General features: G+C 39.5%; 1 protein-coding gene across 1 annotated transcript in view; it reads right to left on the bottom strand.

Annotated features, from left to right (window-relative positions):
- Positions 1–365: 365 nt before the first annotated feature.
- The window catches only part of slc35f1 (solute carrier family 35 member F1), a 141,709-nt gene continuing 125,550 nt past the window's right edge, over positions 366–16,524 (bottom strand). The window contains exon 8 of the mRNA XM_036582084.1: positions 366–2,019. Coding sequence (XP_036437977.1) covers positions 1,795–2,019 — 225 coding nt within the window. The 3' untranslated portion in view covers positions 366–1,794. The remainder of the gene's footprint in view (positions 2,020–16,524) is intronic.

The raw sequence follows: 16,524 nt of genomic DNA, 5'->3' as shown, positions 1-16,524 counted from the left end.
TAGGCCTCTGCAAGAGACCAATGGTACAAGATCATTTTGCGACTGACCTACAGCATAAGGCTGTGGAGGTGGTTTTGCACTTAGTTTATAAACACATTTATCAAAAAAGGGAAATGCTTTAAAAGCATTGTTAGTCTGTCATAGGCTATTAGTATTCTGTCATGTGAGAGGGATTTGTGATTTTCATCTTCTGTTAATCATATCAGTGTTCATATGTTTACAGTATGAGCTATATCTTATACTAGACTTTTGTAAAGTAAGAGTCCACCTTAGCACCCATATACTGAACACTTAGATTGACAGAAAGAGGAATAGTAACAATAGCAACGTTGCAGTGGTATCTTACACATTGAATCATTTTCAGCTTTAAGACAAAGATACTTTATTTAAAGCGACAACTCAGACACATTAAGAATCCAATATTTAAATGACAAATAAAAAAGTCAAATGATTTTTTAGAGGATCTGTTCAAAATAACTTTATACATAAATTTTATCCAAATGTGAGAATACTTAGGACTATGATGCAGCTGATGATCAGCCATAAAACAAACTAAACAAAACTTGGGAAAGACAAGTTCATTAAAGTTATTTTTTCTTTTCTTTTCTTTTCTTGTCTTTCTACAATTTTACAATCAATTGCTAGTACACATTTCATAATTAACACAAAGTGTTGTATATTTTCTTGACTGAATTAAAAGGAAACAAAACCAACCTAAGACATTCATTTTGCTTACTTAAAAGGATAACAACCAAGGAGAAACGGTTAAACAGCTAAAATATAATTGATGAAAGAGTCTCATGTTTTGTGTGTCTTCATTTTGTTCTTCAGAGGAATACTATCTAGAGATGGCACCGATCTGCAACAATGGGCTGATATCAGCAGAAATTTCAGACTGGATAGATATCAGAGGGAAAAAAAGAAATGTTGAATTCGATCCAATACTTTAACAAATCTAGCCTGAAACAGCACACAGCATTGTGGCCTCCTTTAGATGCTCTTAAATGCACTTTACATGCGCTTGACAGGGCAACCTGCAGCAGCGGACACACACAATATTTTAGCATGTTTTTTTTTTTCCAATTCAGTAACGCTACATCTTTCAATTTTAACCAAAATTCTTACATTGTGCAGCTTTAAGAGAAGTGGTTCAATTAAAAATGGCTAATTTTAGTAGTTTTTAAAGGAGAAATAATGGATTGATATTGGCCAATACTCAAGACTCAATATCAGTCTCAGAAAAGTAAAAGTGGTATCAGGCCATCTCTAACAATATCCTTTTTTTAGCACAGATATCCTCTTGACAACACTTGGTGTAAAAGTGATCTGTTTAACCAACAATAGCTATACATGGCAAGGCACTGGCTCTTGACAAATCAATATGTAACTGATCATAACTCAGCATTGCTGTTTTCCAGAAGACCAAGATTGAGAGAAACAAGTCAGAGGCAAAAACTATTCATGAGAGTAGCAAGAAAATCCATGTAAAAATTTCAAATACATTGAATCTTTTGTGCTCATATAAGAAAATAAAATAATCACAATGGCGCATTTGCACAAACAGTCAGCACAAATCCTTCTAAACACTTAAACTGTTGCAGGGGTTTGGGGGGGGGGTCATGTCTATACGTGGATCTGAGAAAGTCATTGATCACTGCTACCTATTCACAGTTTGTGATCACAGTGTACTTGTTTGCTACGTGGTTATATACATCATTCAGTGATTATCATCATTCACTTTCTACAGACTGTGGGAGGGGCAGTGGATGATTAAATCGGTAAAGCTCCATCCTTTCAGGCCACTCGAACACGAGGCTCATCCTCTATCTCCTGGCCCAGGCTGCTGTAGGTCACTGAGGGCTCCAAGGGCCCCACATTCGGCGTGTCTGGAACAGCGTTTCCTGCGTTGCGGAACTGTTTGTAGACGCGAGGATCCTGCGCTACGTAGGTAGATGATGAGGAGTAGAGCACCAGCCCAAGCAAAATGATGAAGAAGGACAGCAGGTAGAGCCCTGAAAACTAAACAGAGAGAAACAAATTTCTGAGCTTAACACAAATATATATAAACATCAGCCATATATTGAAGTATTTAAACTTGTCAGTGAGATTTAGGACACAATATGACCTACTGTGAACTATAAACATGAACAAAACTTCACTCTGTAGCTGAATACTACAGGTTAGACAGGTATTATACTGTACGCTATAGACTTTCCGTAGTTTCTTTTTATAAATTACTGTTAACGCTGAACTTGGTGTACATTTGCCTGCGCAACATACATGCATGTGAGGGGAAGCTGGAAGTCAGAATTCAGACAGCATGAATTGTCTAAAATAGCTGCCCCTAGCATTCAGCTACACAACTAACTTGGTCATTTTTTATAGTTTACAATAAGTCATACTGTGTCCTGAACCACATCAAGTCTGCATGACCTTAATAAAGACCTGGATGTTTGAGAGATGCTTAAAGGGGAATTCCACTGATTTTTCAAAAAATTCTGCAAGAGTGATTGAGATGTAAATAAAATCATTCAGAGTGGTTTGGTGTGAAATGGTTCATTGTAGAGACTCAAATTTCTTTACAGTGGTGCTGATAGGAACCATGGTTCGCCAAGTCTACTACACAAATATAGTCATTTTATTTATTATCCAAAACCACCAGTGAACCTACATGTGTCTTTATATGGAATATTGATGATGGTAAAATAGTGGTAAAGAAAATAGAAAATTTTGCCTTAGAACACCCTTGATGTATCCCTCCAGCATGAATAGATTAAAATAAACTGATTAGAATGTTTTAGACTAAAACTTTGTGACAAAACTGATCAGACTGAGTATTTCTTATAATTTAATGTTATACCTTTTTGTGATGGAGCTTTTAGAGGTTGCTATCACCATTACTGAGAAAAATTCTGACGCTGTAAGTTTCTCTAGAACAGAGTATTTCACACCAAAAACTCTGAATGACTTTACACCTTAACCATTTAATTACGTAAAACTTTTGAAAAATTGGTGGAGTTCCCTTTAACAAGACCTGGAGGTTTGAGCAGGTCAAAAGAAATTTTAGGGATGTAATTATGGCAAATTCACTTCTAGCATTTGTTAGCAATATTAGCTTCGTAGCTCAAGTTTAATGCTAAAGAAGTAAATGAGCATTTTGGAAAGAGCCAAACTAATCTGCAATGAGGCAAATTCATCACAAAGAACTTGTTTACACCTGATATTAACATCTGTCCGAAGTGATCTGGTTATGTGGACAGCAAGACTTAAATGTGACCACTTATGATCAGATTTAGTAACTGCAGGAAGGATGCTGTGCACATTTACTACATCAGACTCTCTCAGTGTTTGTCATTATCATCATTGCTTGTGTGCTTGTAAGGACTGTCAGACATGTTAAGATTGCACAGATTGTTAATGCAACTTATTAACAAGTTGGTGGTGGCAGGTAGCCCAGTGCTAGAAGCCAGCAGCCGGAAGGTTGTGGGTTGAAATCTCAGGACTAACTGGGTATTCTGCTTGGCAATGCTGTGCTGCTTCCAGACTCGGCATAGTTAAGCAGCAAAATTGCAGGATCCTTGTATGGTGTAACAAACAAAAAGCAGAAGAGGAGACTAAGTAAGAATGTATGCAAATCTGCTTCTGTCTCACTACACTACAAATATTATGTGGTCATACATGTATCAGACCCCTTGTTGGCCAGTTGCTTACGTCTCACTACACTACAAATATTATGTAGTCATACACGTTCCACCACTTCTTGGGCAATGTATCAGATATCGACCTTGACTGAGAAGTAACCCAATGTTGATGCTGCGTAAGAGAACTAGAGAGGACAAATTTCATTTTATACAGCTTGCTAAATAATATTAAACAATTTACGTGAGTAACATTTTATTCTGTTTTGTGGTTAAAACAATGGATTATGATGGGATACAGTAGAGCAAATTCCCCACTCAGTGAGTCTGAACTCACTGCTCATGGTTGGCTGTCTGAAGTTTCTCCAGCAGGAGGCACACAAGTTGCTTTTGTGGGTGTCATTTAAAAAGAAGAAGAAGAAAGAAAGAAAAAAGAAGAAATATCCACACCAGCAGGAGCTCATAAATGCACACCTGTACACAGTTCTGCCCACTTAATGCCAGGTGTGAACTGGACCTCAGAAAAATGTGTCATTAAAATTACTTCTAAAACAAAAGCCTGGGTGTGGAAACCCAGAATGTGACTCCAGCATACATTTTTCAACTAGATTCTGTCCTACGTAGCCCAATGACAGCTAACGTAGATGTCAGTTCTATTTCAAGTGAAGAGCTAGAAGTAGGTCACTTTAGGGTCACATATTGTGCTCTCTAGAGTATGGACACGTGGCATTCAGAAATGGAATCCCCAAGACATGACTATAACACCATTTCTGGGAATTAGTCGGTGTAATGAGGCCATGAAGCCATTTCATCAGTCTAGAGGGACAGATCTGTTTCAAACTCAAACCACGTTTGGCTAAAGCAAACTGAAAATAATTACTGGGATCTGATCACAATGATGAATATTTAAATATTTATGCCAGCAAGACATGGAAGAAGAGTAAATGGTTTGTGTTTCTTTCAAAGAAAGAGAAAAAAGAAAACACCACATCCCTAAGGCAGCAGGTCCATCTAAATACTAAATCACTACAATAATATATGTACCAGGCCAGGGGAACATCAAAACTTTATGTTTGTTTTGTCTTCTGCTATTTTATTCCCTCAGAGAAGCTGCATCAATGAATATCTGCATATACTGGATTTCTGGTTTATCAGGTACACCTGCCTTTTAAGTTTACTTTGTAGGTGTATAATTACTGATTGTAGCCCATCTGTTGTTCCACAGTTTATCAGCCCCTCTCTACACCATGCATCTGTGCAAAGGTGCCACGATTGGACCACTGTAGTCACTGTGTAAGTGGTGGATCATTTCTTCATTTAAGTAGATATACAGGTGTACCTGATAAAACAACCAATGAATATACACAGATAGCTTCTTCACAAGGCATTACACCTGTGTCTGGAGTCCTGTGGGCAATAATTTTATTTTTTCAAAGCTCAAGGTCGCCTTAAAAAGAATCAAAAATAGGCCATCAATGAAACACAAAAATATCGTAAGGAACACAAAACAAGCTCTAGAGCTCTAAAATAGCTGAGCTAAAAGAGGTAAACAAAGGATCAAATAATACACCAACATTATGGATTAACTGTGAAGGTTCAGTAATAACTCTAATAATACCTAGGGCAAAATTTGATATGTTTTGACACCATACACTAGGGGGCAACTAGCACATCACTGTTTTGCATTTATTTTAAGAATGTTGGGATTTAGACAGTTCTTTAACTACAATACATAAAATACATTTCATCAGAGAACTGGGTGGCAAATCAGCAGTGGTGCTAACATAAATCCGGGTGTCACTGGCATAACAATGAAAAGTAACACCATGCTGGCCAATGATTTGAAGCGGGGGTGTCCTATCTTCGGGCACAGCCTGCCCCTCCATTGTGTTTGAAGGGTAATGCACTGACACTAGGAGTGAAGCCCCAGAGTGAGTGAGTAACACAGTTATTTCAGCTGCTTTCATGGAGCTGTGCCACAGCTGCATGCCCTCCGAGTGCACACAATATCAGCATCTCACCACTACAGACAGACAGAGAGAACCAAGAGGGAGCTGGCATAAATGCACATACACATGCCTGCACATGGGGGAGGTGAAACATGATATTATTATTTAACAACAGATCAGCCATTGTTCTTCTTGTCAAATTCCTCACTTTGCACTGGTGTTTGATGGTATGCGTCCACTTGCAACTTGGCCTCGCTGCATCCTATTCATTTCGACAGAGGGCTCTGCCGCATCAGAATCACTTTATTTCACCAAGTATGTTACACATACAAGGAATTTGTCTTGGTAAGTGCACACATGTATGACATGTAACATACCGAACAAACCAAACAAGCACACAGACTAACAAATATTTCTCTAGCGATAAATAAAATAAAAATTAGAATAAACAGAAGAGGCAATGTAAAAAGTGCTAAAGAGATGTGTAAATGTCTGTACGTATGCGGTTATTTATATATATATATGCAGGCCTGAGCAGACACGTAACTATTATACATTGAATATTACAGAATGATGTGAACATTTGTAAAAAAAATAATATTTGTATGTTACAGAGGAGTAATACTGTAAAACAGTAAGGGAGGTTTGTCAAGTTCAGTCTAAGTTTAAAGTGTGAGGTATCCACTGTGGTTAGTAAGCGCTACAGCTCTGGAGAAAAAGCTGTTAGCCTGTCTGGTTATGCTGCCCTGAATCTTTCACCAGAGGGACAGTGGCTGGAAGAGGTGATGTCCAGGGTGAGAGGGGTCAGCTGTAATTTTGCGAGGGAGGGGCAGTTGGGCCTGAAGTTCACCAAGTGCTTGACTTCCTTTCTTATAGACAGACTCATCACCATTTGCTATGAGGCCCACCACAGTGGTGTCATCTGCAAACTTCAGAATCTTCACAGCTGGTTCCCTAAAGACACAGTGACTGGTGTAGAGACTGAAGAGAAGGGGTAAGAGCACACAACCTTGTGGTACTCCAGTACTGAGGGTCCAGGTTCTGACGTGTGTTTTCCTAGGTCTCCTATTCCATGCCTGTCAAGATGCTGTAACATGAAGTGCAGGTCCAAGCTAACCGTGTCATCGACAGACGGCTCTGCACGCAAACTGCATGGGCTCCAGCAGAGGGCCTTCAGGGGTCGTATTACAGAAACATCCTAAATGTAAAATCTTATCTGTTTATTCACCATGGCAACTTCGGTTAGGACTGAATTTAGGACACAATCTATTACAGAACAACAGTTCCTAAGTTCATAATCTTATCCTAACTCCAGATAAGACAATACTATAACAGAAGAACTAGTACTAGTAACTACAAAAAAAATTCTAAAAACTGTCCTAAATTAAGGACAACCCCAAAGGTGCTGTTTTAACTGTTTCTACCATTTTATGCAGTGACAGGCAGCATAGTTCACTATATATCTCACTAGCATAATGATGTTAGATGATAGCTCATACACCAGCTAAAGCATTTGGGAAAAACTGAAATGGGGGAGCATTTATAACATCTTGATTATGTGTTTACGTTTCAGCTGTGTGCAGATCTCCAGTTGCTTGGCAACAGGCATGACAGTTGATTATCAACTTCAATCAAGTAGTTTAAGATTTCCTGACTTGAGATCAGATGCTGTAAGATAAATTTCTAAATTAAGATTTAGTCCTGTAGAATTCGTTTTTTTTTTGAGGGACTGGTGGTAGATATGTTGCAGCATGTGGGAACAGAGCAAAGTTCCAGTGATTTGCTGAAGATATTTTTGAAAATCCATGCTAATTGGTCACAGTAGTGCTTTGGGGTGGAAGTCTGGCCCCTTGAGCTGTTCTCACCTTTGGTCTACTGAAAAGCCTGTTGACGTCCTGCTCGTTGATGGTGAGATGAGCAAGGGGCAGAGGTGAGAGAGCAGGGTGCCTCCTTTTCCCTCTGAAGTTGTCTGAGGTCAGCTAAAATCCATGGTTTATTTCACCCATGTTGTAGTTGAAATGCAGCTGTCATTGCAGAAACTGTTGTATGACGTAACTGTGTCCATGTATTCGTCTAATCCGTCTGTCGCCTCTTCAAAACCAGTCAAGTTTGTGGATTCAAAGCAGCCCTGTAGCTTTTCAGTCTCTTCACTGGTCCACCTTTTCACTGTTGTGACAACAGACTTGCTGGTTTTAAATTTGTGCCTATATGTTGTGATGAGGTGGACAACACTGTGGTTAGAATGCCCAATAACCATGCATTTTTAATAGTGGTGTTAATAGTACTTTAATAGAGCCGAAGAACCTAGATGGCTGCATTGGCACGGGTCTCCCACGCGTTGTGTTTGTTTTTGCCTGTTAATGTTGTCCACTGAACTGTCAAACTCAGTCAGATGGAACAGTTACTGACCTTCAGGGACTACGTTTCACCTGATATTATTCTGCTTATACAAAAACCTTCAAAATTGTTTGAAATCCTCACAACAGGTGTGCTGGCTCTGCTAAACCTGGTGAGGAGGCGGCAGAGAGGCAGACAGGCAGGCGCTCATTCACCTGAGATGACGTGGCCATCTTTATGAGATCGTCTTTATTCCTCTTCAATCTGTGATCTCTACGCAACAAAATGAAGGAACTACTTCTGCTCATCAAAGCCAAAAAGGACTTTTCAACTACATCTGCCCTCTGCTTTACAGAGACCTGGCTTTCTGATCTGACCCCGCACAGCACGCTGCAGGGTCACCCAGCTTCCAGCTGCACAAAACAGAGACACAGAGCTCACAGGCAAAACCAAGGGAGGAGAAATCTACTTCAATGTCAACAAACCCTCGTCACAGCCCTGTTAAAATCATGCACTCCTCATCTAGAGTCACTTTTCATCAAGTGCAATCTGTTCTACTTTCCCAGAGACTTTTCTTCTTTCATTTTGGTCATTGTCTATGTTACACTAGGGGTGCAAGAAACAGATGCACAGAAACTTCCGGCCAATCAGATATTGAAAGTAGTAGTAATGAAAAACAGAACTCGGACTTTCTGTTCATCATTCCGGGAGACTTTAACAGCGCAAATCAAATGAAGGAAATGCTCAAGAACAGACAGCATGTCACTTGTGCCACAAGAGACAGGAACATTTTTGGACCACATCATACATCAGTTTCACAGTGCATGACTAGTGGTGGCAGAGCTCTCCATTGAAATGTATAGGACGCGGAGAGGTGAAGTTGCAAGTGGCTGTATACTGTTTTTCGCCACACGGTGAGGCAGATTCCGATGAACTGCAAACCATGCAGCATGCAATGCGGCAGAGCTCTCCACAGAAACAAACAGGATGCAGCAAAGTGAAGTTGCAAGTGGACGCATACTGTTCTTTGCCACAAATCACGTACCGCATATTGCAGCAGAGCTCTCTGCTTAAATGAAATGGTGAGACAATGTTGCAAGTGGATGCATACTGTATCTGCCAAGTGGCGAAGCAAATATTGCTGCACTACAAATCATGCACTACATGATGCGGCACAGCTCCCCTTTGAAATTAAAAGGATGCAGTGAGGCAAACTTGCAAGTGGACGTGTACTGTGAGCAAATTTTAACCTAATGAAAATACTGTAACTGCTTCAATGCCTTTAGCCAAACAGGCAAAAAGTGGGCCAGGCTTCATCACAAATAGCAAACATTAAACATAATTTTCCCCGAAGGTAAAGAGGGGAAACCTTGGTTCTGTTTCTCTTCTTTTAACCCATGACTGTTTAACATAATAATGAAAATATCAGTTTTTTTTATATTCTCTGTTGACTGTGATGATTTGTAGGATATAGTTTACATTTTTCGATCAGGAAGGCAACATTTAAACCACATGGAGCTCCAAGGTTAACTGCTAAGGTAGCTAGTATGCCTGTGAGCTTAAGCGAGCTAACTTCCTAACTTATGTTTTTTGAAAATTATAAAAGCATAAAAAGCTCAAGTCGATTTTATTCCCATTACAACCTTCTGTGTGTCACTAAAGCCAATGAGAAACTGCCTCAGATCTGTTCGATATGGTTCCTTCATGACAAAAACGACATGGAAACACCCACCAGCTGTGAGCAGAGGGATTCGCCGCAGCAGAATGCAGCGAGGAAAAGTGAAAGTGTACAGTGACAATTAAACAAGTGGCAAAGGTCGTCAGAGAGGGTTCACTAGTCCTAAAAACTAGTGAGACTGCAATGGTTTATCATGCAGAGAAGACATGTTTTTCACAAGATGATAAAACAGCCTTAGTCCTGTTGCACTTCTGCACAGAGTTAAGGTTTCCACCTGTATGTAGACTACTAATTACTGTGACTCTGTACACAGTCATAGTTATTAAATAAATAAATAAATGAATAAATAAATAAATTAGGATAATAAGAGATTGCAGCAGGTTAACATGGATTATTCTCAAACGCTACAAATTAAATGCTGTTGCGGAAAAGAATTGCTGTGCTTAGAGCGACAATTCTCACAACCACAACATAGCAATATCTTGCCTGCTGGGATTCAATTTAACTTCCACTGAAGTAAACACTGAGAGTCATATCAATGCAGACCACAGGAAACAAATTAGGCAGATAGTTCTGTCAAGCCTTTCATTAACACACATGGAAACAGGCCTGGACCGTCTGCCCTTGCAGCAGTGCAGATATATGAGATGGTGAAAATGCAATAACTAGTGACGAGGAATATTTTCCACTTAAGCTGCTGAGGTGTCAGGATGCTAATTTACATTTATCAACTGGTGCTAGACTCCAGCATAACTATGATAAAATGGCTGCTATTTCAAGCCTGAGAAATTGTGTCCCTTATTTCTAATAAAAAAAAGCTTAAGGAGAATGGACATGTAACCATTTTCAATAAGGCATATGGATATGAATCTATCCCATAAAAATGTCTCCTCATAAATCATACCACAATATTCGGTGTGTCTTACATGTCATTTTTCAACAAAATAGTTTCTTTATAGGCTGAAGAGTTATTACGGTGTCCCAGAGATAGCTGTATGTTAATGAAGGCTTTGACTGAAATGTCTGTGCTTACCCAAGCTCTCTGCTGCAGTTCTTCTGGCCCACACTGAGGGAAGGCAAGGTCACCTTTACTATATCCAGTACCTTACTGCACTTGGTTAGTCACAACTTACACCTACTTTGACTAAAGACAGAGAGTAGTGTTGTAAATCTCTATTATCCCAGAGATGCAAAACATCTGAGCTCAAACCATGAGAAATAATGTGTACATTGCATATTTAAGTGATAGAGATACAAATGACTTCATAATTTGAAAAGGAACAAATGACTCTAAGAATAAGGTGCATTTACATGTGTACTGGGTAAGCCATGTAATACCTCCATTCAGTGGGACCAAACATAATTGGATAAATTAACATGTCTTGGGTAATACTGTCATGTTAATATATGCAGATCATTAGCAGTCAATGTCTGCCTGAAGGCTGCAGATATTACAGTGGCAATTCTAGGATTTTTTTTAGGTGGAGCCATAATAGGCCCATAGTTTCTGTTCAGGGCCCAAATAAATGCCTTAAGTTCCAAGAGCTCCATAATTTTCTCATAATATCTCTAACACTTCATTAAGCATTAACCACACTACTGATAGAGATCAGCATTTTCTCTAGTATTTTTTCAGCAGCAGTGGTAGGCCGGACCGTTGTTTCAAATTAAAAGCCCTCTACAGAGTTTCACAATTGCATCTGAAGCAGCGGCAGCAGTGCATATATATAGCGGGAACACTGGGCATATATGATAAATTATTTGGTGTGTTTTACATTCAGTAGCAGACATGATAAATTATCTAATCACAAGGCTGAACATTTCAAACCTACCATATTCAGATATGCAAACTTCTGAGCAGAGAAAAAGGTAACACATTCAGGGGCTTCAGAGGCTTGGTAACCCCAAGGAAACATTTTTGTGATTTTAGTGGAAAATTAAGCATTCTGGTGGACTTGGAGAATAAAATACAGGGAGAGAAGTAACTGCTATAGAATAATTTAGTTCACTGAGTTCAGCAACAATGAAAACATATCAAACAAAGTCGTGTCAAAAATTGTAATGCTTTGGCAGACATCAGTTTTTGCCTTCTCCTCTGCAATTATAATAAATAGAGGCATTCTAAAAACTCCACTTATCCTTTGTCTTCTATTTGCTAAGAGGCCTATACTGACTCCATAAGGCACGTCGTGCTTGGATCCGTTGGACCCAGAGGACGAGCACTTAATGGGCCTTTCAGCTTTTCACTAGGGTCAGTGTCCCTGTGGCCCCTCCCCTGGACCTGCCCCTGAGATATCACCAAATACTGTATATTTGCCATTATGATGCTCTGCCAGTCCTGTAAAGTTGGTCTTCTCAGTTCCTGTCTTTTTAGAGGACTTTTTGCCTGCAGTTGTCTCTTCAGTGAAATGCATGCTCAATGGGGATCAGGTTGAGTGATTGACTTGGCCAGATAAACTACATTTGTACTTGGCACTCTGTAGGATCGCTGTCCTGCTACAAGGTGAAACGTCATCAAGTGAATGTTGAGGCAATTGGTTTGATCTGAACAGATGGTACTGTTCACTTCAGAATTCATCCTGCTGCTGACATTGGCAGCCACATCATGAATAAAAACAAGTGAACCAGACTTACTGACAGCGTTACATGGCATCCTGCTTCACAGATGAAGTGGTTTGCTTTGAATCTTCGATATTTACTTTTTTTATTTACTTCTCTTTCCATCACTCTGTACCAGATTACCCTTCATACTACCTGTCAATAAGACTTCGCCCCAGAACTGAGTGAGTTTTTGATGCACTTCTTAACAAACTGCAACCTGACATTTCTTGAGGCTTAGCAGTGGTTTGCTTCTTAGGGTAAAGTCCCTGTGGTCTTAATCCTTGTCAAATAAACCAACACTCTAAAAGACACCTTTCTATAGGGAGGTCAGGTACTGATGTTGTATCCACTTATACTGTTTTGTGTCTGTGCTGTTATCCAGTGTCGACCAGAGGAGGATGGGTTCCCCTTTTGAGTCTGGTTCCTCTCGAGGTTTCTTCCTCCTGTTGAGGGAGTTTTTCCTTGCCACTGTCGCCAAGGCTTGCTCACTGGGGGCGTGGACCCAGATTCTCTGTAAAGCTGCTTTGTGACAACATCTGTTGTAAAAGGCGCTATATAAATAAATCTGACTTGACTTGACATGTTGGATGATTAGCTCCGGAACACAAACTCCACTCCATTTCATCCCAAAGGTGTCGGCTAGAGCTCCATCACTGCAGAGAACGCAGTTCCACTGCTCCACAGCTTAATGCTAGGGGTCTTTATACCCTTCTAGTGGATGCTTGGCTCAGTGAATGGTGACCTTAGGCTCATGTACTGCTGCTCCACAGCATCCTATTCTATTGGCAATGCTTTTCTTGGGGTTATATGTAAGTAGCTGAATTCACTAATTAGAAGAGGTGTCTAGATACTACTGCACATATAGTGTTTTCACATCCTACAGATGTACCAAACTGTTGATTCTGACACACTTAATGTTTTGGCTCAATGTCTTTATTCTGTTTTTTGATGTTGAGAGACAACAGCAACTCCACAAATGCCAAATCTAAAATCAACTCTAGATCTGTTTTTGCATGAACTAATGATGCAACAACACACAATTAGCTAAGAAATTAGCACAAGTGCACATCCATTTCCAATGGAGAATAGACTACTGTGTATCTATATAATCTCTTTATCTCCTTTCACGGGGATCACCTGAAAGATTGGAAACATACAATCATCCTACCTCTGGGAATTTCTGTCACAAAGCTAAATCTGTTGCAAAGAGCTGTCCCTCTTAAATGCCAAAAGTTAACCTCCCATCATCTGGCAAAATGAAGTATGATTAAGAGGCAATGAGGCCAGTAGTGTTGTATTTAAAGTCCTTTAGAGTCTTGAAGCCCCACTGTGGATAGAGAATAAGAGCAGTTAGCTCATTTCGCTCTCACTGCACAGTATCATTATCACTGTCAGAGAGTCATTCACAAGATCATTACTAGCCACCAACACTCCAAGACATACATGCTAAAGGCTGTTGCCTTGTTAACAGAATGTTCTAAGCATGTTTTGTGCTCAGTGATCTATATTCTTAATTGCTACAATGCAAAACACTCATGGGTTCTCTTGTGAATGGACAGGAAAGAAAAGGTCAGTCTTTTAATCCTATTAATAGAAAAAAAAACAGCTTCAATAAACTGCTGTTCTAGGCACTTCAAATGCCTAGCTTGGCCTTGATTGCTGTAGGTAAGTAGCTGATACAGCATCTCTCCTTTTTTTTCGCTCCATTGTCCAGAGGTTGAGAAAATGCCGCAGACGTCAATGCGCACCAGCTATAAAACTAATGAGCCACGCATCAAAATGAAAGCCAGCACACGTTAGGACCTGAAGCAATATGCACACCAGGGCCAACTCATCATTTCTCATTAGACAGCATCATGCTTTTTTCAGTGCAAGACATAAATGCATATTTATGAGCGTGCTCCAGTTTCTAACTCATTGTGGCATTGATTCAGACCACAATATTTGCATCCATCAATCACCAGGTGTGCTTTTACATCAGATACCGGTATGAAATTTTCAATCAATTCGTAAACAAACAGAAGACCTTTCAAACCAAGCCCAGCAAGAGTCTCATAGGTTACATGAATATTAATGTACCTGCAGATGTCAATGAAGCCACTGAAGCCTCATCCCCCTTGGAGATCCCACACACAATTAGAATGTGGTGGGGCAAGCTTGAGCCATGTTTATTATGATGCTGAACTAACTACTCACATCAACCAAGCCATTTCAGTTCAACTCAGCGAGTCACGATAATCAACATGCATACACTGGTTAATGTTATTGTTTAGTGAATCTGATTTAAAATATTCTTTTATCACAGACCTCAAATTAGAAAAATTAGGATAGTATGTGAAACAAAAATGATAAAAAAAAATGTTTGACATGAATTCAATTAAAAACTGTACAAAAGCATGAATTACCTTAATATACCTTCATTCCAACTTTGATGCCTGCCACACATTCCAAAGAAGTTGTGACAGGAGCATGTTTACCTCTATATCACCTGTCCCTTTAACAGCACTTAATAATCATTTCCATCAGGCCTTTTCAGATGAGCTCAAGCTTGAGTTGGTGGTATTTTTGGACACTGTTGAAATATGGCTTCTGCTGTGTATAGTACAGTTTTAACTTGAATTTGTGAATACAGTGACAAACTGTGTTTACTGACAATAGTCCATGTGCTGAGATCCATCACAGAAGCATACTGGTTTTTATTGCAGTGCATGGTCGTTCAGTTGTGTTTTTTAGCCTTGCCCTTTACACACAGAGATATATCTGGATTCCCTGAATCTTTTGGTAAAACACAGAGGGCAAAACAGACTGATGAGCACGTGCCATTTGCCCTGATATAATTTGAAATACCTTTCCTCAAATAATGTTAATTAGCGCAAAGGTCTGGGCAACACTCCGTGGTCCTAGATCACTGAAACAAAGTTAAGAAACAGCGCTGATCTGTGTAAACCTTCCTGGCTCAGCATTGATAATACTATGCAACATAGAGGGTGAAATACCTAAAATCCTTAAGAAGAAATTTCTTCTTAAAACCCACTTACGCAGTTTTCATGAAGATACCAATGTTTTCTTATTTGGGATTTGTTCTTAGGTAAAAATAGAATCTACAAACACTCAAGAGCACAAACGTGTGAACAGTTCTGCGGTTTAAGAACACGCCATGAATATGACAAAGACATTTTTAGGACCTTTCTCAAGAACAAATTTTGGAAGATATTGGTGAATGAGGCCCATTTTCGTTTTTTTGGCAAAGTAGTGAGCCTCGACCCATCCTTGTTCATAAACAACTAGACTTTTCCTACATGCTCCTTTAATACCCAAACATGGCTACATTACCTGTTTAAGATGGTTTTAAACATTTCACAATGTTCCTGGTCTTGGCCTCCGTTCCAACTTTTTTTTTTTTTTAACAAAAATCAATGAAGTCGAAAGGGCAAAACATTAATTATGTTGTCTTTGTGCTGTTTTTGTTTCAGTAACAGTCAAAGTGGATTGACTGCTCTCTGTTTCTGTTTACTTTTCATGTACTGTTTCAAGTTTTCTGGAATTTATGTTTATAAGTTCACATCTTAACTGCAGAGAAAGGTGTAGCACATGTATCCAAGATTTAACAAGATGTGGAAACTTGCTGAGAGCACTGCTCTATGTAAAACTGCTCGGCGTTCGCTAGACTTTTTTAATTTGCTCTGTCAGAGTCTAGACTGCTTCAGACTGTCGTGGGAATCTGCCTTCGCTCCAGTGTAATTCTGAACAATCTTTCCTCTATCTGTCTCCAATTAGCTGCAGATTACTAAAAGCAATATGAAAGCATATCTCCCAGAAGGTCCTTTACCACAAGAGTGCACGAAAGGTCAATCAGAAATATTAGTCCTCGGCAAATATGAGATTATATGTATTCAGCACATGGAGATGGACTAGAAGGAAGACAAAGTGTGTGAAAAATGCCTGACTGCAAAACATTCCACAGCCCAACAACACCCAACAAAATGTGGAGAGACAGAGAGAGCGCCTAATCATATTGGGAATGGCTTTGGCATTCAGTCCATGGCCCGACCGTAGATGGTCTTCTATGAATTGAAATGAATTAGAAGCATTCTGCCAGCCTTTGTTACACAAACATAACCTCTAGTCTGTATGCACTGGTCACAATGGAGGGGTTTGGTCATAAACACACAAAAGTTCCATCATATGAATTATATAAAGCTCTGCCATAGACCAGTAAAGCAGATAGGAGTACTTCATCTCTTTGCTTTCTTCTGCAATAACACTACTGTGAAAGCCAACCAATATGCTGTGCAGCCCTTGTGTCCAGTAGTAACATTTT

Source organism: Colossoma macropomum, unplaced genomic scaffold (genome assembly GCF_904425465.1).
Source record: "Colossoma macropomum unplaced genomic scaffold, Colossoma_macropomum, whole genome shotgun sequence".
NCBI classification, from domain to species: domain Eukaryota; kingdom Metazoa; phylum Chordata; class Actinopteri; order Characiformes; family Serrasalmidae; genus Colossoma; species Colossoma macropomum.
The sequence above is the reverse complement of the archived record's forward strand: the minus strand, read 5'-3'. Positions and strand labels throughout refer to the sequence as shown.